At 31.4% G+C, this 25921-nt stretch overlaps 1 protein-coding gene across 7 annotated transcripts in view; it reads left to right on the top strand.

Moving 5' to 3' along the window:
- Positions 1 to 13195, top strand: part of LOC143247747 (uncharacterized) — an 83884-nt gene extending 70689 nt beyond the window's left edge. For all 7 annotated transcript variants that reach the window (XM_076496172.1, XM_076496174.1, XM_076496173.1 and 4 more), the window contains 7 exons: positions 4597 to 4722; positions 6632 to 6793; positions 7291 to 7458; positions 7691 to 7852; positions 10518 to 10643; positions 12310 to 12342; positions 12689 to 13195. In XM_076496172.1, the coding sequence (XP_076352287.1) occupies positions 4597 to 4722; positions 6632 to 6793; positions 7291 to 7458; positions 7691 to 7852; positions 10518 to 10643; positions 12310 to 12342; positions 12689 to 12765 (854 nt within the window). In that variant the 3' untranslated portion in view covers positions 12766 to 13195. The remainder of the gene's footprint in view (positions 1 to 4596; positions 4723 to 6631; positions 6794 to 7290; positions 7459 to 7690; positions 7853 to 10517; positions 10644 to 12309; positions 12343 to 12688) is intronic.
- Positions 13196 to 25921: the final 12726 nt, after the last annotated feature.

Genomic DNA, 25921 nt, shown 5'->3' with positions numbered 1-25921 from the left:
ACACAATACCGATAGTTAAAACACACAAAGAAAGTTCAAACACAATACTTATAGTTAAAACACACAGAGAAATTTGAAACACAACAGAGAGGGTTAAAACACACTAAGAAAGTTCAAACACAACATCGATAGTTAAAACACACAGAGAAATTTGAAACATAACAGAGAGGTGTTAAAACACAGAAAGAAAGTTCAAACACAACAGTGATAGTTAAAACACACAGAGAAATTTGAAGCACAACAGAGGTGTTAAAACACACAAAGAAAGTTCAATCACAATACCGACAGTTAAAACACACAGAGAAATTTGAAACACAACAGAAGGTGTTAAAACATACAAAGAAAGTTCAAACACAACATCGATAGTTAAAACACACAAAGGAAGTTGAAACACAATACTGATATGTAAAACACACAGAGAAATTTGAAACACAACAGAGAGGAGTTAAAACACACAAAGAAAGTTCAAACACAACACTGATAGTTAAAACACACAGAGAAATTTGAAACACACAGAGAGGTGTTAAAACACACAAAGAAAGTTTAAACACAACACTGATAGTTAAAACACACAGAGAAATTTGAAACACAACAGAAAGGTGTTAAAACACACAAAGAAAGTTCAAACAGAACATCGATAGTTAAAACACACAGAGAGGTGTTAAAACACACAAAGAAAGTTCAAACACAATACTGATAGTTAAAACACACAGAGAAATTTGAAACATAACAGAGAGGTGTTAAAACACATAAACAAAGTTCAAACACAATACCGATAGTTAAAACACACAGAGAGGTGTTAAAACACACAAAGAAAGTTCAAACACAATACCGATAGTTAAAACACACAGAGAAATTTGAAACACAACAGAGAGGAGTTAAAACACACAAAGAAAGTTCAAACACAACACTGAGAGTTAAAACACACAGAGAGGTGTTAAAACACACAAAGAAAGTTCAAACACAACACTGATAGTTAAAACACACATAGAAATTTGAAACACAACAGAGAGGAGTTAAAACACACAAAGAAAGTTCAAACACAACACTGAGAATTAAAACACACAGAGAGGTGTTAAAACACACAAAGAAAGTTCAAAAACAACACTGATAGTTAAAACACACATAAAAATCTGAGACACAAAAGAGAGGTGTTAAACACACACAAAGAAAAATCAAACACAACATCGATAGTTAAAACACACAGAGAAATTTGAAACACAACAGAAAGGTGTTAAAACACACAAAGAAAGTTAAAACACAACACTGATAGTTAAAACACACACAGAAATTTGAGACACAACAGAGAGGTGTTAAAACACACAAATAAAGTTCAAACACAACACTGATAGTTAAAACACACAGAAAAATTTGAAACACAACAGAGGTGTTAAAACACACAAAGAAAGTTTAAACACAACACTGATAGTTAAAACACACAAAGAACGTTGAAACACAATACTGATAGTTAAAACACACAGAAAAATTTGAAACACAACAGAGAGGAGTTAAAACACACAAAGAAAGTTCAAACACAACACTGAGAGTTAAAACACACAGAGAGGTGTTAAAACACACAAAGAAAGTTCAAACACAACACTGATAGTTAAAACACATATAGAAATTTGAGACACAACAGAGAGGTGTTAAAACACACAAAGGAAGTTCAAACACAACACTGATAGTTAAAATACACATAGAAATTTGAAACACAACAGAGATGTGTTAAAACACACAACGAAAGTTCAAACACAACACTGATAATTAAAACACACAGAGAAATTTGAAGCACAACAGAGAGGTGTTAAAACACACAAAGAAAGTTCAAACACAATACCGATAGTTAAAACACACAGAGAAATTTGAAACACAACAGAAAGGTGTTAAAACACACAAATAAAGTTAAAACACAACACTGATAGTTAAAACACACACAGAAATTTGAGACACAACAGAGAGGTGTTAAAACACACATAGAAAGTTCAAACACAATACCGATAGTTAAAACACACAGAGAGGTGTTAAAACACACAAAGAAAGTTCAAACACAATACCGATAGTTAAAACACACAGAGAAATTTGAAACACAACAGAAAGGTGTTAAAACACACTAAGAAAGTTCAAACACAACATCGATAGTTAAAACACACAGAGAAATTTGAAACATAACAGAGAGGTGTTAAAACACAGAAAGAAAGTTCAAACACAACACTGATAGTTAAAACACACAGAGAAATTTGAAGCACAACAGAGAGGTGTTAAAACACACAAAGAAAGTTCAATCACAATACCGACAGTTAAAACACACAGAGAAATTTGAAACACAACAGAAAGGTGTTAAAACACACATAGAAAGTTCAAACACAATATCGATAGTTAAAACACTTAGAGAGGTGTTAAAACACACAAAGAAAGTTGAAACACAATACTGATAGGTAAAACACACAGAGAAATTTGAAACACAACAGAGAGGAGTTAAAACACACAAAGAAAGTTCAAACACAACACTGAGAGTTAAAACACACAGAGAGGTGTTAAAACACACAAAGAAAATTCAAACACAACACTGATAGTTAAAACACACACAGAAATTTGAGACACAACAGAGAGGTGTTAAAACACACAAATAAAGTTCAAACACAACACTGATAGTTAAAACACACAGGGAAATTTGAAACACAAGAGAAAGGTGTTAAAACACACAAAGAAAGTTCAAACACAATACTGATAGTTAAAACACACAGAGAAATTTGGGACACAACAGAGAGGTGTTAAAACACACAAAGAAAGTTCAAACACAACAGTGATAGTTAAAACACTACAGATAAATTTGACACACAACAGAGAGGTGTTAAAACACACAAAGAAAGTTTAAACACAACATTGATAGTTAAAACACACATAGTAATTTGAGACACAACAGAGAGGTGTTAAAACACACAAAGAAAGTTCAAACACAACACTAATAGTTAAAATACACATAGAACTTTGAAACACAACAGAGAGGTGTTTAAACACACAAAGAAATTTCAAACACAACACTGATAGTTAAAACACACAGAGAAATTTGAAGCACAACAGAGAGGTGTTAAAACACACAGAGAAATGTGAAACACAACAGAGAGGTGTTAGAACACACAAAGAAAGTTCAAACACAATACCGATAGTTAAAACACACAGAGAAATTTGAAACACAACAGAGAGGAGTTAAAACACACAAAGAAAGTTCAATCACAACACTGATAGTTAAAACACACAGAGAGGTGTTAAAACACACAAAGAAAGTTCAAACACAATACTGATAGTTAAAACACACAGAGAAATTTGAAGCACAACAGAGAGGTGTTTAAACACACAAAGAAATTTCAAACACAACACTGATAGTTAAAACACACAGAGAAATTTGAAGCACAACAGAGAGGTGTTAAAACACACAGAGAAATGTGAAACACAACAGAGAGGTGTTAGAACACACAAAGAAAGTTCAAACACAATACCGATAGTTAAAACACACAGAGAAATTTGAAACACAACAGAGAGGAGTTAAAACACACAAAGAAAGTTCAATCACAACACTGATAGTTAAAACACACAAAGAGGTGTTAAAACACACAAAGAAAGTTCAAACACAATACTGATAGTTAAAACACACAGAGAAATTTGAGACACAACAGAGAGGTGTTTAAACACACAAAGAAAGTTCAAACACAACAGTGATAGTTAAAACACACAGAGAAAGTTGAAACACAACAGAAAGGTGTTAAAACACACAAAGGAAGTTCAAACACAACACTGATAGTTAAAACACACAGAGAAATTTAAACACAACATAAAGGTGTTAAAACACACAAAGAAAGTTCAAACACAACATCGATAGTTAAAACACACAGAGAAATTTGAAACATAACAGAGAGGTGTTAAAACACACAAAGAACGTTCAAACACAATACCGATAGTTAAAACACACAGAGAGGTGTTAAAACACACAAAGAAAGTTTAAACACAATACTGATAGTTAAAACACACAGAGAAATTTGAAACACAACAGAGAGGTGTTAAAACACACAAAGAAAGTTCAAATACAACAGTGATAGTTAAAACACTACAGATAAATTTGACACACAACAGAGAGGTGTTAAAAGACACAAAGAAAGTTCAAACACAACACTAATAGTTAAAACACTATAGAAATGACTTAAAACATAATAGATATGGTTTAAAACACACTCAAAAAATTAAAACACAATAGAAAACGGATTAAAACACAATAAAAAAATTGAAACATTACTTTAAGAGCGCTGAAACACAAATAAAGGGGTTCAAACAAGACGAAGAGAGTCAGAAGATTGTTAATTTTTGTTAAAATAGGCAAATATGTTAGTTAATTTAAAAATAGAACACACATAAATCATAACATTAAATTGTAATAATACTAATTCTTACTTGTTTCACTTGTTTGTCATCGTCAGAAACCTTTTGTGATAAAAGTACTTAAAGACGAGAAACCAGAAGTTTTGAAGTATTCAATTAAATATGGTTTGTTTATTTCCCACGATAAAAATGTGACAATAAATTGTATATCTGGTTTTATTCCAGAAAGTACAACAGCTGAGATGGCTCATTATGAAGATATATATCCTGTTAATAAAGCTAGTGAATGTCTGTCCTCTTGTAGAGTGACATCTGTGAAGAAACAACTGTTGTGCATTTGCAACAACCTACGTAACGTGCTAATGTTTTTGTACTTAATATACGTAACGTTAAACTATTGTTGTTCTTAATGTACGTAACATTAAACTATTGTTATACTTCATGTACGTAACGTCAAACTATTGTTATACTTCATGTACGTAACGTTAAACTATTGTTGTACTTAACATATGTAACGTTAAACTATTGTTGTTCTTAATGTACGTAACATTAAACTATTGTTATACTTCATGTACGTAACGTCAAACTATTGTTATACTTCATGTACGTAACGTTAAACTATTGTTGTACTTAATGTACGTAACGTCAAACTATTGTTGTGCTTAATATACGTAACATTAAACTATTGTTGTACTTAATGTACGTAACATTAAACTATTGTTATACTTCATGTACGTAACGTCAAACTATTGTTATACTTCATGTACGTAACGTTAAACTATTGTTGTACTTAACATATGTAACGTTAAACTATTGTTGTACTTAATGTACGTAACGTTAAACTATTGTTGTTCTTAATGTACGTAACATTAAACTATTGTTATACTTCATGTACGTAACGTCAAACTATTGTTATACTTCATGTACGTAACGTTAAACTATTGTTGTGCTTAATATACGTAACATTAAACTATTGTTGTACTTAATGTACGTAACGTTAAACTATTGTTATACTTCATGTACGTAACGTCAAACTATTGTTGTGCTTAATATACGTAACATTAAACTATTGTTGTACTTAATGTACTTAACGTTAAACTATTGTTATACTTCATGTACGTAACGTCAAACTATTGTTGTACTTAATGTACGTAACGTCAAACTATTGTTGTGCTTAATATACGTAACGTTAAACTATTGTTGTACTTAATGTACGTAACGTTAAACTATTGTTGTACTTAATGTACGTAACGTCAAACTATTGTTGTGCTTAATATACGTAACATTAAACTATTGTTGTACTTAATGTACGTAACGTTAAACTATTGTTATACTTCATGTACGTAACGTCAAACTATTGTTATACTTCATGTACGTAACGTTAAACTATTGTTGTACTTAATGTACGTAACGTCAAACTATTGTTGTGCTTAATATACGTAACGTTAAACTATTGTTGTTCTTAATGTACGTAACATTAAACTATTGTTGTACTTAATGTACGTAACGTTAAACTATTGTTATACTTCATGTACGTAACGTCAAACTATTGTTATACTTCATGTACGTAACGTTAAACTATTGTTGTACTTAATGTACGTAACGTCAAACTATTGTTGTGCTTAATATACGTAACGTTAAACTATTGTTGTTCTTAATGTACGTAACATTAAACTATTGTTGTACTTAATGTACGTAACGTTAAACTACTGTTGTACTTAACATACAACGATAAGAATATAAACAAAATAATTTTATGAAGAACAGGTCCCGTTAATTAATTCTAAATCTTAAAGTATCTTATTGCTTTCTACTTTTTAATACAATAATATCTGCATGGTACCCCTAGCGGTTAAATAAGCAGCAATTAAAGATTAAACAACATCTAAGAGGCTTATCTAAACTTAAATTTCAACGTGTTTTCCCGATTTACCTTTTTATTAGAGTATTTGTCTATCCAAACCCCTAGCGGATGATCAAAAAATGAAAAATGTTTAGTGGTACCTTAAACTGTTTTCTCGCTTTCTATTTTTGCATACGTATTTCTGTGATCATATTTACTCTGTATCTGCATTCTACTCTGCTCAGGAATGTTAAATGATGTGTAATAATAATAAAGAGACAGTGAAGTTAAGATTGGTGTGCACGTGGGGCTGTGATCGAATTTCCAACAAAAATAAGTACCCTTTTGATTTAATTCGATTTGAAGAATCGACTATTTTGTTAGACTTTATAATTTATATTTTCAATTATTCTACAGAAATCTGTCATCAACCGAAAAAAGCTGGTTTCTGTAGAGCTAGAAAACCTCGTTACTATTACAATCCTAAGAAAGGGAAATGCGAACTATTTTATTATGGCGGATGTGGAGGAAACGCAAACAGGTTTACAACCTTTGAGGAATGTGAAGATAAGTGCCATGGTAAGTACAGATTTATTAACCCTCGAAACTCGTGATAACGTTCCATGAGGTTAAAAGGTGAAAAAAAATTGAATTTTTACAGACGTGGGTAAAAAAAAAGTTATTTTAAAATGTACGAAAATACATTTTTTTTTAATCTATAATGTTAGACATTTTGTATTTGATCTGATTATTGTAATCTCTTCAGAACCAGCTCTCTCGAATTGCGTCTACTATTATTTTATATCTGATCAGTTTGTATTGGATAAATTCCTGTTTTGCGAAACCTGTTCTTCAAAATTAAATTATAATATTTGGAGTAAATGTTCCATTTGATTACAAACAACTCTCGCGATAGGATTCCATTGCGTAAGAAACGTGAGAGGTCGCTGTTTTGACGTGATAGATATGAAACATAAAACTTTAAATAACTGTATTGTTCTATGCTGGTAAACTTTAAGCAGATCGAATATCAAACATATTTTGATTTAATTTTAACTTTCTTATATGACATATAGATAGATGTGACGTCAAATCCAAAGAAGTGTCTTGCAGTGAAGAGGCCCATAAAGGAAACTACTATTTTGATCTAACGAAGAAGTTATGTTTTAAACTTCCTGATGGTCGTTGTACGAATGGTATCAATTCTTTCGATGACCAGGAACAATGTATAGCAACATGTGAAGGTAAAGAGAAAACTGGAAGTATTTGTATATGATAACTCGTTGAAAACTAGTTTTAATTAATGGTTATATATGTGTGTGTTAAATGTATCTGTGCATACGTTTTTAATAAACTTTTAAAATAGGCGTAGTTAACGATATAGCCTATAGAGGGCGCTGTCAGGTTAATTACCAAAAACCTGCTTGTATCTCAATATAATTTTTCTGTTTTAAACTTTATATTTTCAACTTTAAGACAGGTGTAACCTACCGAAAAAATCCGGGCCATGCAAGGGGTCTTTCGTACGTTACTTTCACAATTCCATAAATCGACAGTGTGAAAAGTTTTATTTCAGTGGTTGTGGAGGAAACACCAATAATTTTCTCGGAAAAGAAGAATGTGAACAGAAGTGTGGAGGTGAGTTAACCTGTAAACGTTTAGAAGAACGTAGAAATGTGAACACAAATGTGGAGGTGAGTTAACCTGTAAACGTTTAGAAGAACGTAGAAATGTGAACAGAAATTTGGAGGTGAGTTAACCTGTAAACGTTTAGAAGAACGTAGAAATGTGAACAGAAATTTGGAGGTGAGTTAACCTATAAACGTTTAGAAGAACGTAGAAATGTGAACAGAAGTGTGGAGGTGAGTTAACCTGTAAACGTTTATACGAACGTAGAAATGTGAACAGAAGTGTGGAGGTGAGTTAACCTGTAAACCTTTAGAAGAACGTAGAAATGTGAACAGAAATGTGGAAGTGAGTTAACCTGTAAACGTTTAGAAGAACGTAGAAATGTGAACAGAAATGTAGAGGTGAGTTAACCTGTAAACGTTTAGAAGAACGTAGAAAACTATTGTGAACCATACGTTTAAAACAAGGTTTGTTGAAAGTTAAAATACAGTTATTGTATTATTGTCTAAACAGTAGAGTGTTCTTAAAACTGTTTTTGTCTGAATGGTAGCGTTACCATAATTGTTGTTTTTTTTTCAAAACATATTGTGGCTTTAGTTATTGTTTTGTGGAAGCAACGATGAAAGAGAATAGAGTTGTTTTAGTTGTTTGTTTTCTCCAAACAGAGAAAGGTGCGTTGTTTAATTTGTGTTTGTTTTTCAAATAGCAGAATGTTCTGTAATTATTGTTTGTTTATATTTTACTGAGACAACAAGGTACAATGTACTTATCGTTTGTTTCTAAATCAGCAGAGTATTCTATAATTATTCTTTGTTTTTACTGAGATTACAGGGTGATATGTAAGTACCGTTTGTTTCTAAATCAGCAGAGTGTTCTATAATTATTGTTTGTTTTTTACTGAGATTACATGGTGATATGTAATTACCGTTTGTTTCTAAATCAGCAGAGTGTTCTATAATTATTGTTTGTTTTTTACTGAGATTACATGGTGATATGTAATTACTGTTTGTTTCTAAATCAGCAGAGTGTTCTATAATTATTGTTTGTTTTTACTGAGATTACATGGTGTTACGTAATTATCGTTTGTTTCTAAATCAGCAGAGTGTTCTATAATTATTGTTTGTTTTTTACTGACATTACATGGTGCTATGTAAGTTTCGTTTGTTTCTAAATCAGCAGAGTGTTCTATAATTATTGTTTGTTTTTTACTGAGATTACATGGTGCTATGTAATTATCGTTTGTTTCTAAATCAGCAGAATATTCTATAATTATTGTTTATTTTTTACTGAGATTACATGGTGATATGTAATTTCGTTTGTTTCTAAATCAGCAGAGTGTTCTATAATTATTGTTTGTTTTTACTGAGATTACATGGTGTTACGTAATTATCGTTTGTTTCTAAATCAGCAGAATGTTCTATAATTATTGTTTATTTTTTACTGAGATTACATGGTGATATGTAATTTCGTTTGTTTCTAAATCAGCAGAGTGTTCTATAATTATTGTTTGTTTTACTGAGATTACATGGTGTTACGTAATTATCGTTTGTTTCTAAATCAGCAGAATGTTCTATAATTATTGTTTATTTTTTACTGAGATTACATGGTGATATGTAATTTTCGTTTGTTTCTAAATCAGCAGAGTGTTCTATAATTATTGTTTGTTTTTTACTGACATTACATGGTGCTATGTAAGTTTCGTTTGTTTCTAAATCAGCAGAGTGTTCTATAATTATTGTTTGTTTTTTACTGAGATTACATGGTGCTATGTAATTATCGTTTGTTTCTAAATCAGCAGAATATTCTATAATTATTGTTTATTTTTTACTGAGATTACATGGTGATATGTAATTTCGTTTGTTTCTAAATCAGCAGAGTGTTCTATAATTATTGTTTGTTTTTTACTGAGATTACATGGTGTTACGTAATTATCGTTTGTTTCTAAATCAGCAGAATGTTCTATAATTATTGTTTATTTTTTACTGAGATTACATGGTGATATGTAATTTTCGTTTGTTTCTAAATCAGCAGTGTTCTATAATTATTGTTTGTTTTTTACTGAGATTACATGGTGTTACGTAATTATCGTTTGTTTCTAAATCAGCAGAATGTTCTATAATTATTGTTTATTTTTTACTGAGATTACATGGTGATATGTAATTACCGTTTGTTTCTAAATCAGCAGAGTGTTCTATAATTATTGTTTGTTTTTACTGAGATTACAGAGTGATATATACTTATCGTTTGTTTCTAAATCAGTAGAATGTTCTATAATTATTGTTGTTTTTACCGAGACTGCGCAGTATTATTTAATTCTCATATATTTTCTTTCAAACAACTTTATACTTTCATTTATTGTTGTTTTTATCTGATACAATACAGTATAATTTTTAATTTATATAAGTTTTAATTAATGCCCTCTGTCTGAACAGCGAGAAATATATTTTATCATTCAAGTAAAATAGCTAAGTGATTCCTTTAAAAACAGTAATTAAAACGATACAAGATGGAAGACGATTACGTAAGATGACACTAATTTTAGTAAAATGAATGGTATTATTAAATCAAGTAGTTGTAAAACTATTGGAACTTTGTTCTTTCGAATACCACTTCACCATAAGTTGACATATTGTAATATTTTTAGTTTTGTACTATTTCTAATTATTTCTTATAGCGGACTGGAGAAGTATTATGCTTTCGGAGTGTCCCATAAACGTTAGGTGTAAAAAGAATTGCGTTATAGAAGAAGATTTGAACGGATGCCTTAAATGCAACTGTAATAACCTAGGTGGAGCTACATGTAAGTTGTTTTCAATGTCCACTAATTATTTGGTTTCTTCGCGAACTCGGTGTCTTACTTTCACTTTGGTTCAAAATTTATTCTATAAATTCGTACTTCTGATAGGAAGTTTGGCCTTAATAATAAGAAAAAAAAACAGACAATATTCTAATCTGTTCCTCACAATATATCTTCTTAATTTTACAATCACAAATTTCATATGCCAGACTAGTTTTTGGCCCGGCATGGCCAGGTGGGTTAAGGCGTTCGGCTCATAATCTGAGGGTCGCGAGTTCGAATCCCCGTCGCACCAAACATGCTCGCTCTTTCAGCCGTGGGGGCGTTATAATATGACGGTCAGTCCCTCAGTCCTACTATTCCTTGGTAAAAGAGTAGTCCAAGAGTTGGCGGTGGGTGGTGATGACGAGCTGCCTTCCATCTAGTCTTATACTGCTAAATTAGGGACGGCTAGTGCAGATAGCTGTGGTGTAGCTTTACGCAAAATTTAAAAAACAAACCAGACTAATTTCAATAAATAATATAGTTTCTTTTATAACAATACAAATCTCATATATACCAGACTATCTTTACTAATTCTGATGACACTAATGTTTTAACTTATTCATTATTTACTGAAGTAAGTAAAATTATCACTAATTATTAAGGGCTTATTTCCTTTTACGCTCAATTTTTGGCAATACTCAAGGATATACATTGTCGTTTATCAACAAAATTATCTTCTGATTGTTCTTAGGCCAACTATGGTTCTCATGTGGAATGCGCAATATTGTTTTTAATTTGTTAGAAAGGTTTGTTGCTTATTCTTTATTTTTGATAACTCTGATGGTATAACAGCAAAACAGTTGAATTCATAAGTTTTATGACATTGAGTTGTAGTCAAAATCAAAATATAATTTACCAAATAGTGTTTCAGTTAAGACTTGCGTTACGTTTATGTAACTCGCATTTTGTGTTTTGCAGTTTTTATGAGTGTTTGTGTGCTGTGTTTTGTAAATAATTAAATAGAAGGGAAGCAACTTATCATGTCCTAAGATAACCTTTCATTAATCACTAATTTAATGATGACGAGAAATCAATTTGAAATAAAAAATGTATCTCGGGATGGCTGGTATGTGTTAATACCCATAATCAAAATTTACGTAGCTTACGTTCATGCGAAGGGTACCCCATCTAGTGATAAAATAAAATTATTCCTTTCTAACAAATAAAATTAGCTTAGAGTTACTTTTGTTACATGAAGTGTTTAAACAAAAAATTAAACACTTAGTTGTTAATTTCGGTGAAGAATGATATTCTTTGGTTCGCTACTCCCACTGCAACAGGCTAGTTTTGACGAATTCATGGCCCATGAAAAACAAATTAATAACGAATAAAAAATATTGACGATATGGACCGTACATTTAAAACCAAACAAATCTTTTAAATTACACTACTATACTCGGCCTACTCAATTTAGTGTTAATGTGTCGTGAGAGTAGCAAATGATGTTCACGTTTTGGTGAGGGAAAGAAATTAACAAATAAATAAATAGCCAATTAGTCTACTGAATAATAACAGATAATAATTTAATATGCCATCTAAGCCCCTAAAGTATTTTAGGTTATTAATGTTTAACAGTACACTGTATATAACTATATCAAATTAAGTACTTATTGTTTTATTGCAGTTCAAAGACAACACTCAGATAACTCTGGTTCAGGTCAGTATATGCAATTTTTTCTTTGTATAAAGTTTTCAAATAAATAGGAGAAAGACTTATTAAAACGAAGATAAATGTCTAACTTTGATTATTATAATCTGTAAAATAACGTGCATCACTAAATGCAACAAGATAGTTTAAAAGCAAACATTTTAGACTTTAATTTATTTGTAAGAATAATTAAATTTTAATTTAATTAAAATAATTCTTGTAGTTTTATTATTAAATATTATTGATCCTTTGTAATTTTAGTGATAGTTCATATATTAAAAAAACGTTCCGTTTACAATATTATATTTCATTAGTTTTTGTTTTTTTGTTTTACTGTATTGTCTTTTATTTTTAGGTGTCGCTAATGAGTTTCCGATTGCCGTCTTCTCGTTTGTTCTTGTCTCAATTTTCTGTGGGGGTAATTCGTGTTGAGAATATTGTTCCTGCTTCATTGTTCTATGTCTGTAAAAACTACGGATAAAATATTATATTATTTAAAATTACATCAATAGCATTACTTAACTGATTAGTTAAGTAATTTAGACTGATTTTGAGTATTAGGATATAGATTTCGGTCATTGTCCTCATTAGGGTTAAAGTAGTAACAAATCCACATTTCGGTTGTTGTCGTACCTTACAACGTTTTTTTTTTTTTTAATGCTACGTGACATCGGTTGAAATTTGCATTTGGTGAGTAGTTTAACTTTGGTATGTTTTATAATTTTATTTTAAATGTGAAGGAAAAGTTTCATGTATCGTTTATATCGTATGCATATTTTACATTTAACATCAAGTGTACTTTATAGTGAACAGCTATATAATACGTGGAAATATAAATGTAGCTTTATTTCGTTTATTTTAATTCTAGGTTATGTCAGAATGAAGAAATATGAATGTGTTATGTATTTAAAACGTTATAAGGTTTCAGAATTGCTTCTTAAATATAAATATATGTTCGTAAATTATTTAAAATTGTTTCATAGTACAGAAAATTATAAAAACGTTTTATTATAAACATTGTGATTTGTATTATATTTTGCTGAATTATATTTGTTTATTGGTTCGTCTTATGTCAAAGTTTATTTACTGCACCACCTGATAAAAACAGACACATTGGACTTTAACTAGCAACTTGATTGTTTTTAATTATGATCTTAGCAAACATATGGTTTGCATTATATGTATATTTTCCTTTGATTAGAATAAGCAGAAAAAATCAGAAATCTATTGGAAAACTATGAACAGAAATGAGAACTGATTGTCCTTAGGTTAATTATTTTTACAATTCACTTGTTTATTGTTTTGTTTTTAATATGAAACTAATATTACTACACACACACACCTCTGTACTGTGTCAAGAATGGTGGAGAGATGTGTCCCAGTAACTAGTGCTTTAGACTCGTTGTCGGAGGTTCGATGTTCGAGAATTGCTCGCGTTATGTTTTTACATTTTTTTAACAAGTCACTCCCTAGTTTTTCAGTTTGTCTAGCTGTGTCACCTATTCCTGGGAGTGTGTCGTTCAAATCAAAGCTCATAACCTGCTTTTATATGTTTCTTGGAATCGGATGGAACTGACTTTGAATAAGACACGAACTCTTTTTCCAAAAATTGAGTTTCTGTGAGGGTCGCGAGTTCGAATTACCGCCACACCAAAGATGCTCGCCCTCTCAGCCATGGGTGCGTTATAACGTTACGATCAATCCCATTATTCGTTGGTGAAATAGTAGCCCATGAGCTGCCTTCCTTCTAGTCTTACGCTTCTAAATTAGAAAAGGCTAGTGCAAATAGCCCTCGTGTAGCTTTGCGCAAATTCAAAACAAATGAACAAAATATATAATTTCAATGTATTGTCTTTTTTGACAACATAAAAAGAGTCCATTGTTAAGTGGCACAGTCTATGGACTTATAATTCTAGAAACCGGGTTTCCGTATCCGTAAAAGTCATAACACAAGTAACCCATTGTGTAGCTTTATTCGTAACTACAAACTAACAAATCGTTGTTAAGATCACCTGTTATTCAAATGACTCGCAGTAAATGACTTTTAATTTTTTAAGCTAGGACTCGCCACCAGCGCCAAGTTCACAAACCGTAAATTTTCGGTCCGTGCTGTATCAAATTGAATACGTTTTTTTTTTTTAAAGTTACCAATTTAAAAAAATGACCGTTTCGTTGTTTGCTGTACTTCATTAAAAACTGGAGCTAGAATATAAAGTGAATCACCATTTCCTTATACACTTAAGAGTATCGAACATTAAGGCGAAGGAAATATTTGACCTATCTGCTTCATCGATGAGTTTCGACATAGCGAACTTCTATAAATTAAAGAATTATACGAGATGGTTCATTAGAGTCCACAGTAACTTAGAAACCTGGGGTTGTCATGGCAACGATGGTTATTCTTATGAGACAGGAAGAGTTCTATCCTGTGAGGCGTCCTCTCTGGTAAAAGCAAGCAACAGGAAAGGCTAGTTTAAACGAGCATAAGGAACCTCTCGTGCGTATGAGGATTAATAGCTGATACTGTCTACGATCCAGACAGGACCCGTCTGATGTGTGTGTGTGGAGGAACACAAAGAAATGGAAACTGAATAAAGAGAAAGTTAGTAAACAGATCCAAGATGGAGCAGGGGTTTGGTATCAGGGTCCAGAACTTCTCTGAGTGGCCACACCGTTATGACAAATGTGTTGAACTCAATACAAAGAAACTTCATTAGGTATTCATAAAGTTTGTTCTGTAGATTAACTTGAGAGGAAACAACATGATCTGATGACATTTAGTCCATAACACTTCTATATAACTATACAACAAGAGAAAAACAAACACTATAAAACAATATAGAGAAGAACAAACACTATACTTCACTATAAAACAATATAGAGAAGAACAAACACTATACTTCACTATAAAACAATATAGAGAAGAACAAACACTGTACTTCACTATAAAACAATACAGAGAAGAACAAATGTACTTCACTATAAAACAATATAGAGAAGAACAAACACTGTACTTCACTATAAAACAATACAGAGATGAACAAACACTGTACTTCACTATAAAACAATGCAGAGAAGAACAAACACTGTACTTCACAATAAAACAATACAGAGAAGAACAAACACTGTATTTCACTATAAAACAATACAGAGAAGAACAAACACTGTACTTCACTATAAAACAATACAGAGAAGAACAAAACACTGTACTTCACTATAAAACAATACAGAGAAGAACAAACACTGTACTTCACTATAAAACATTACAGAGAAGAACAAACACTGTACTTCACTATAAAACAATATAGAGAAGAACAAACACTGTACTTCACTATAAAACAATACAGAGAAGAACAAACACTGTACTTCACTATAAAACAATACAGAGAAGAACAAACACTGTACTTCACTATAAAACAATATAGAGAAGAACAAACACTGTACTTCACTATAAAACAATACAGAGAAGAACAAACACTGTGCTTTACTATAAAACAATATAGAGAAGAACAAACACTGTACTTCACTATAAAACAATACAGAGAAGAACAAACACTGTAACTTCACTATAAAACAATACAGAGAAGAACAAACACTGTACTTCACTATAAAACAATACAGAGAAGAACAAACACTGTACTTCACTATAAAACAATACAGAGAAGAACAAACACTGTACTTCACTATAAAACAATACAGAGAAGAACAAACACTGTACTTCACTATAAAACATTACAGAGAAGAACAAACACTGTACTTCACTATAAAACAATATAGAGAAGAACAAACACTGTACTTCACTATAAAACAATACAGAGAAGAACAAACACTGTACTTCACTATAAAACAATATAGAGAAGAACAAACACTGTACTTCACTATAAAACAATACAGAGAAGAACAAACACTGTACTTCACTATAAAACAATACAGAGAAGAACAAACACTGTACTTCACTATAAAACAATATAGAGAAGAACAAACACTGTACTTCACTATAAAACAATACAGAGAAGAACAAACACTGTACTTCACTATAAAACAATATAGAGAAGAACAAACACTGTACTTCACTATAAAACAATACAGAGAAGAACAAACACTGTACTTCACTATAAAACATTAAGAACAAACACTGTACCTCACTATAAAACAATACAGAGAAGAACAAACACTGTACTTCACTATAAAACAATACAGAGAAGAAAAAACACTGTACTTCATTATAAAACAATATAGAGAAGAACAAACATTACTTCACAATACAATAAGAGAAATAGACTGAGAAAATAAAAGTAGAATTGTGTGTCTTAAAATTATGAATCTTGAAAATGATAGGAGAAAGCGATGGCTATAAGAAATATTAGAAGTGGAATCACTTTATATGGAACACGATTTTACTACGGATCGATTACCACTTTGAATGGAGTCTTATCTCGCTGGGATTTTTTTCGTTTAAATTAAACCTGCACTCGGTAATGGATCCTCGTTCGACCTTCATTTCCTCCAACCGTTCATCGAGAGGAAACTGTTATTCATACTGTAATGTAAGTTAACTATCGAGAACATATTGATAATGTTTTCATTTGGGTGTCGAATCTTCAAAAAGTTATGAGAGAAAAAAAAATCCACCATTTTTTTTTTGTATATTATTTCATTGTACGGAATTTGCTTTAAACTATCTGTGCTAGGTATCCCGAATTTTTAATGGTTAGACTAGAGGGAGCGGTCAGAGATACCCAACATTAACTTTTGAGCTACGCTGATCGAATAATGTCATTTGACTGTCACTTTTATAACGCATCTACGCAGCGCGAGAATTTTACGTCAACAGGACACAAATCAAGGACTCTCAGACTTGCAGTCTGGCACGGAAGGCACTAAACTAGACTGAGCTTAATACTTAAATGTTTGTATACGTGTTCAGCTAGATTTCTAATTTTTTTATAATTTGTAACGACATAAACTATTATGTTGCGTGTTTTCAGTGGAGTTATGTTTCTAGTTTTGAAGTTTTATTCTAAATCTCAAATAAGTTCATTTTATGTTGCCTTTAGTGCTTAGAGTTATCTTTAATTTGCATATAACATTGCTATGATTAGAACGAAAACGTTTCATATAACATTGCTATGATTAGAACGAAAACGTTTCATATACAGTTAAAACTCGTAGTGATCGAAATATAGTTACTTTACATGCTCAATTGATTCAGGGCTTTGCTGTATTTATTTCGATTCAGTTTTCTGTAGAATTTGCCTTTATTATATATGTTTTATACACGTACTCGTTGTATTACTCTACTTATTAAATTTAAAATAGTAAAGGCCAGTGTTTCAAAGTTCGAATAAAGCCAACCATTTACAAATAATATTTCTTGAATTCTAAAACTGTAACAGGGTTGTTTATATGCCCAATAAAGGAGTTGTTAAAGACAAGCACTAAAAATGTATTTAGTGCTCACAAAAAATTATTTTATTTTTTTAAAACCAAAGAAGGCTAAAGTAACTGAGATAAGCATATTTGGAATTTGCTGGTTAAGCCTCGTTAGGCTTAATTGTGACCTAAATGCCATCACATTAGAGTTAACTCAGTGTAGGATAAAACATTTCCGTAGAGTTTAAATGTGTTTTTTAGTTACTTCAGTATATTGTGGAGGTTAAAGTTGATTGACAACCGCAACTTGTAGATGTTAGAGAGTGTGCTCATAAACCTTTAAGTATATTTAGCTACTATACTACAAGACACGAATAATGCGCTGAAATACATCATTGAAGACTTGTAAGGCTTAATTAATGTTGAAATACATCATTGAAGCCTTGTGAGGCTTAATTATGATATAAATATAATCTTTCTAGTTAAATTAGATTAAAAAGAACTGTAATACACTGTTATATTAAATGTTAATGCTGTTCTTCGTTACTAACTAGATTATAGAGAATAATGTTATAATTTGTCAATTAAGCCTCGTTAGGCTTAATCGTGATATAAATGTCATCACCCAAATTAAATCGAGAAATATCAGCAACATGTAATATAACATGCATTAATGACGTTTTAATTAATTCTTAGTTATCCTAGTATACCACAAGGAATAAAAGTAAAATGTATGTTGTACCATTTAAGAGTAATTAACCCTAATAAAATAGTTTTATCACCATTAACGTAAACGTGATGACGTAACTCTCTCCACTTTATCCCATTTGTTTCAGTCTACCAATCTGTACCATTCTCATCATATAACCAAGTGTTTCAGTCTTGAATAATTCTGAGGATCTTATAAAAAAAAACAACAGTGAAAAACAAACATTTTAGTTACTGACAAACATATATACATATTCAATTTATTCCCATTGAAACATCATATACATACAATTTTTATATGTTTGTACAAACACCCACACACACGTATATATATATTTATTCATATCTTTATGTTTAGATACATGTTCTGAAGATACCAATATAAACAAGAGAATACAGTGAAAACACTGTAATAACCAGTTACTTAGCAACTCTCACCAAGTTATATTTTCTTTATGATTTAAAATTATGTTTACGTCATAAATAAGGAGTAATGCTTATCTGATAAACAGGAAATAATTAGTATTAGAAAACCCAAAGTAATTTTTCCTGATAAATCAGAAGTAATGTTTATCTAGTTAACCTAAAGTAAGTTATACCGATAAACTAGCAGCATTTTAAACTAATAAACTGTAATGACTTTGTCTAATGGATAAAAAATAATATTTATTGATAAATTAATAGCAATTTTCGTTATTAATCAGATACCTGTCAAGATGTTACCCAACAATATTTTGTTTCAGACTAGGGAAACTTTGAAATCAAACATTATAGCTATAAAAACAGTAAAATAATAACAATAAAAAACACTGTTCTTTGAAAAAACTTTTGTAATTCACAAATAGCCCCTTAACTAACAATAATAATACCAATGCAACTTATTTGGGTGTTACGTATTTTGGATGTACAGTTTTTACAAATATGGTCATCATTTGAAGTATAGAACATTCGAATACAAAAATATATAGCGATACAAAACGCTTATTACAATTACTTTAACATTTGTTTACAACGTTACATGCTTTTCTATAATTTATAGAGTTACAAAACTAAAAATATTAAACATCAAAGAATTTATTCATTATAAACACCTAGAGTTACATACAAGTTTCATTTAGAACAGCTGCAGTCATAAGTTGTAAATACGTTGCTTAGCACAAAAGATTACTTTGGTTTGTTTCGTAATTTAAATACATTTAGCTTGGCGTAACTAATTACTGTAGGTCTACTAAATGATAGTTTAGCGTAGACGACAGTTATGAAACAGTTAGCTTGATTATAAGACAACCCAGATTTGGCTAGGAACAAGGCATGCACAAGTCAATATATTTTATTTAAATACCTGCTTTCAGCTTTTACTAGTTGTTATTACGGTAACCAGTGTGATAGAAAATTAATTATTGATGGTTAAAGTTACTTTATCCAATTATTTAGTAATCCCAGCAGCTGGTGCATAACTTGTGCTGTGCTACAGTTTAATAAAATTATTAGCGAATCCAAATTAGGCTTAGTTAAACGTTTCTTAAGCCTACTCGTATAAATAAATTATAGTAATTTTTCTCCGGAAAACACACAGAGTATTATTTTTCCATGTGTTTCCTATTCTAAAGAATATTTCTATCTTTATAATTTGTTGATATATTAAATTAATAACAAAATCCAGGATGTTTAATGTTGACTGCTTTTGTTTCGAACAATTCCTGGAGTAAGACGAAAATTTGAACCAAAGTAAACCTTAAGAAAAGTTAAAACGTCTTTGTAAATTTATCACACCTATAATTGTCTTTTTTTGTTTGAGAAATTTTCCATAAAGCTACCCAAGTTTGTTTGTATTTAAGCTCAAAGTTATGCGAAGGGCTATCTGCGTTGTGCCCAGGTATTGAAACTCGCTTTTTTAACGTATGAGTCCTCATACTTACTGCTAAACCACTAGACGACTAACGACGCCTGAGTGACTTGTTTGTAACTGTCGTTATTTTGACCTGATGGGCTAGAGGGAAAGCAGTTACTTGACAGTAGTCTTGGTAAACTCTTACCAGGGATTTGACTATCATTCTTATAACGCCACCGAAACTGCGGAGCACGTTTTTGTAGCAACTTAACACGAATCCTAAATCCTAGAATTCCCAGTTCAAGCTCGACTCGTAATTTGAGGGTCGCGGGTTCGAATCTCCGTCACACCAAACATGCTCGCCCTTTTCTCCGTGGAGGAGTTATTATGTGTCGATTAATCCCGCTGTTCATTCATTGGTAAAAGAATAGCCCAAGACTTGGCGGTGGGTGATGATGACAAGTTACCTTCCCTCTAGTCATACACTGCTATATTAGGGGTGGTTAACGCAGATAGCTCTCGTGTAGCTTTGCGCGAAATTCAAAAAGCAAACATACAAACAGTGAAGCAAGTTAACCCACGGTCACGGTCAGGTTTATCTTCATAATAAAAATATCAATATTTTCTTCACAAAACCGTAGGACTTTTCGCTTTAAAATATAAAAATTAAAGACCTTACTTTCCTATTATACCCGCAACGTCAATTAATGTAATAAAAATATACACAAGAATGTTTTCGTATCAGAACACCAGTGCTTTCATTCAATCCTGAAACACAAAAATAAATCGATTTTACATTATCCCGAAACTATTAATAGTACACTAATAATTCTTCCAGGGGGCGTACCTATCTGTGACGCACAAAGTATACGTTTTTGACGTTTCTAATTGGATTATAACAACCTAACCTTTATCATTGTCTCAATTCTACTTGAGCGTTCTCAGTAAAAGGTTTCAGGTTAATTATTTTACTTCATTTTTAAATATGAGATATTTAGCTTTAAATTTTGTTTTAAAAAAGGCACAGACTAATTGAGATTTCGAGAAAATGTAAGCTACGAAATCTAAACCTATATAGAAAAAGTTTTGGATAAAACATAAAGTTAAAACTAAACTTTTTCTGTCGTTCTAATTGGTTTAAATTATCGTTAGAAGTCACAATTTCGAGTCATCAGAAATTCGTCCATGATATAAAAGTATTTTGCTAAAATAACTTGAACCAAAACGATAGAGAATCATTTCTTTGTGATGTCAAGATATAATTATCTTACCAAGAATATACATTTTGTTTTAATAACTCACCATAGAGGTCTCTGTGTAGGTTTATAAACATAGAAAAATATACATGGATCAGAACATACATCTATAGAGTATCAAGCAGACAGATTAACAATATCATGGAAACAGGATTAGCACAAAAAGCGTTTGAAAATAAGGTAAAATAAATATGAAAATCTTCATAGTTGAACTTTTACCTAGGGTAGGGGGAACTAGACGGATGGTAAGAAGTCACGTTACCTGCTATACGTAACTATAGCCTATTTCACAACAGTGATACTTCGCGAGTATCTCACGATTGATCAGCGAATAACTACATTTATGCAGTCTCAAGTTTCCACTTTAGAATCTCCTTATCTTCACAGTTTCGGAATTCGAACAGTCGCTAATGAACTATCTGTGCTGTGTCAATCGCGGGGAATTGGCCCCCCAAATTGTAGCACTGTAAGACCGTGAACTTATCGCTGGTCCACCGAGATGTGGGTATTGGGGTGGAAACTCCACTGTGGGAGAATTTTCCTCGTGATTGTATTTCTAGCCAATCATTGCGGCTTACTTTACATTTTGAATCAACTTTAAATTCATTACACTGAAAAAATTTAAAACACATTAAAAGTACCGGAAACTGTTGACAAGAAACAAACACAAATACTGAACAACTCTTTGAGTTGGGTTGTCGATAAGCGCAAGGATACTCTGTGCTCTGTCCACTTAGTGCTGAGCTATTTGAGGGTAGGGTAGGGGTAACCCTTTAGATTCAAAAGTATACTGTAGGTCTGAATGCCTTTTTAGTATTATGAATACAATCAATGAATTTTATCTACACGATCTGGCAAAAATATTTTGTTTTCCCTTCATAAGAAGAATGAAGAGGGAACAGAAACTTTAAATGACTATTGTGATCAGTATAACGACTTACACAAGCAGTTTATTTTTATTATTACAACAATAAAGTAAATCCTCAAAATTGGTGGACACAAAAAACTATGTTTTTCCACAGAACAAAAACAATTTAGTAGAGTTTACTGTTTTGGACAAAATGTACAGTAAATACAGTTCTGAGTGTTTCATCAATCACAATGACCTAAGAAACAGAAGAGAAATAGAAGAGTTAAGAGATATTTTTATATTTCCATCTGGAGACCAGTAATGGGCATGTTAAGAATACTGTGCAACCATTAATAATTTGGAATTACACGTTGTTATTTGTAAGATAAAACTGCAATTGACAATACTAATATCTGAAATTAAAAATACAATTACATCTCATTGTTACAGCTTTATACATTCAGTTACGATACAACTTCATTGCCTTAGATGCAATTTTTGAGCCGTTAGTGTAAAAACAGTAACGTACTTGTTTGATCACTTATCAGTACCTATCTGCATTGAAAGTAACTTTAATTCGATTTAACACAGACAAGACTGACTTTGGAATTAAGGGTAAGTTGCTATGGATTCGTTGATACGTAACTACATATCTGTAGCACAACAAGCTTGGTATGAGCGCTATGCTTTCCAAATATAGAACATATCATACGTTCAAGCATACACCGGAAATGATAAACAGCTATAGACAAGCTTGTTTACACTGTGACACCATACTTCCTTCACCGCCTTAGAAACACAGTTATACCATTTTCCTCTTTCTGTTTTTGTCCTTACAGTTACATATGCGTCTCAAACACTTGTTTGTTATTATATTTCATTTTTTCAAACCGGAATTTAAAGAAATTCGTTGTTAGCACTAAGCGGTTTGAATGCTATGAATAAAAGAAAATTGTGTTATCTTTAGCCTTAACCGGGTAGGTTGCCTTGCAGAAAGAAAGTTATATCATTATTAGCATTGACCAGGTTACCGCTTTTGTAGAAAGGAAAATTATAACATTGTTAGCACTAACCTGGTTAGCTACTTTATAGACAATTATAACATTGTTAGCACTAACCTGGTTAGCTGCTTTGTGGAAAGAAAATTATATCATTGTTAGCACTAACCTGGTTAGCTGCTTTATAGACAATTATAACATTGTTAGCACTAACCTGGTTAGCTACTTTATAGACAATTATAACATTGTTAGCACTAACCTGGTTAGCTGCTTTGTGGAAAGAAAATTATATCATTGTTAGCACTAACCTGGTTAGCTGCTTTATAGACAATTATATCATTGTAAAAACTAACCGGGTTAGCTGCTTTGTAGAAAGAAAATTATATCATTGTTAGCACTAACCTGGTTAGCTACTTTATAGACAATTATAACATTGTTAGCACTAACCTGGTTAGCTGCTTTGTGGAAAGAAAATTATATCATTGTTAGCACTAACCTGGTTAGCTGCTTTATAGACAATTATATCATTGTAAAAACTAACCGGGTTAGCTGCTTTGTAGAAAGAAAATTATGACATTGTTAGCACTAACCTGGTTAGCTTCTTTATAGACAATTATAACATTGTTAGCACTAACCAGGTTAGCTGCTTTGTAGAAAGAAAATTATAACATTGTTAGCACTAACCTGGTTAGCTGCTTTATAGACAATTATATCATTGTAAAAACTAACCGGGTTAGCTGCTTTGTAGAAAGAAAATTATAACATTGTTAGCACTAACCTGGTTAGCTGCTTTATAGACAATTATATCATTGTAAAACTAACCGGGTTAGCTGCTTTGTAGAAAGAAAATTATAACATTGTTAGCACTAACCTGGTTAGCTGCTTTATAGACAATTATATCATTGTAAAAACTAACCGGGTTAGCTGCTTTGTAGAAAGAAAATTATAACATTGTTAGCACTAACCTGGTTAGCTGCTTTATAGACAATTATATCATTGTAAAAACTAACCGGGTTAGCTGCTTTGTAGAAAGAAAATTATAACATTGTTAGCACTAACCTGGTTAGCTGCTTTGTAAAAAGAAAACTATAACATTGTTAGCACTAACCTAGTTAGCTGCTTTATAGACAATTATATCATTGTAAAAACTAACCGGGTTAGCTGCTTTGTAGAAAGAAAATTATAACATTGTTAGCACTAACCTGGTTAGCTGCTTTATAGACAATTATATCATTGTAAAACTAACCGGGTTAGCTGCTTTGTAGAAAGAAAATTATAACATTGTTAGCACTAACCTGGTTAGCTGCTTTATAGACAATTATATCATTGTAAAACTAACCGGGTTAGCTGCTTTGTAGAAAGAAAATTATAACATTGTTAGCACTAACCTGGTTAGCTGCTTTATAGACAATTATATCATTGTAAAACTAACCGGGTTAGCTGCTTTGTAGAAAGAAAATTATAACATTGTTAGCACTAACCTGGTTAGCTGCTTTATAGACAATTATATCATAGTAAAAACTAACCGGGTTAGCTGCTTTGTAGAAAGAAAATTATAACATTGTTAGCACTAACCTGGTTAGCTGCATTGTAAAAAGAAAACTATAACATTGTTAGTACTAACCTAGTTAGCTGCTTTATAGACAATTATATCATTGTAAAAACTAACCTGGTTAGCTGCTTTGTAGAAAGAAAATTATAACATTGTTAGCACTAACCTGGTTAGCTGCTTTGTAGAAAGAAAAATATAACGTTGTTAGCACTAACCTGGTTAGCTGCTTTATAGATAATTATATCATTGTAAAAACTAACCGGGTTAGCTGCTTTGTAGAAAGAAAATTATAACATTGTTAGCACTAACCTGGTTAGCTGCTTTATAGACAATTATAACATTGTTAGCACTAACCTGGTTAGCTGCTTTATAGACAATTATATCATTGTAAAAACTAACCTGGTTAGCTGCTTTGTAGAAAGAAAATTATGACATTGTTAGCACTAACCTGGTTAGCTTCTTTATAGACAATTATAACATTGTTAGCACTAACCTGGTTAGCCGCTTTGTAAAAAGAAAATTATAACATTGTTAGCACTAACCTGGTTAGCTGCTTTGTAGAAAGAAAATTATAACATTGTTAGCACTAACCTGGTTAGCTGCTTTATAGACAATTATATCATTGTAAAAACTAACCGGGTTAGCTGCTTTGTAGAAAGAAAATTATGACATTGTTAGCACTAACCTGGTTAGCTGCTTTATAGATAATTATATCATTGTAAAAACTAACCGGGTTAGCTGCTTTGTAGAAAGAAAATTATAACATTGTTAGCACTAACCTGGTTAGCTGCTTTATAGACAATTATATCATTGTAAAAACTAACCGGGTTAGCTGCTTTGTAGAAAGAAAATTATAACATTGTTAGCACTAACCTGGTTAGCTGCTTTGTAAAAAGAAAACTATAACATTGTTAGCACTAACCTAGTTAGCTGCTTTATAGACAATTATATCATTGTAAAAACTAACCGGGTTAGCTGCTTTGTAGAAAGAAAATTATAACATTGTTAGCACTAACCTGG

This window comes from Tachypleus tridentatus, chromosome 3 (assembly GCF_004210375.1).
Source record: "Tachypleus tridentatus isolate NWPU-2018 chromosome 3, ASM421037v1, whole genome shotgun sequence".
NCBI lineage: Eukaryota > Metazoa > Arthropoda > Merostomata > Xiphosura > Limulidae > Tachypleus > Tachypleus tridentatus.
This window is presented reverse-complemented; position numbering and strand designations above follow the sequence as displayed.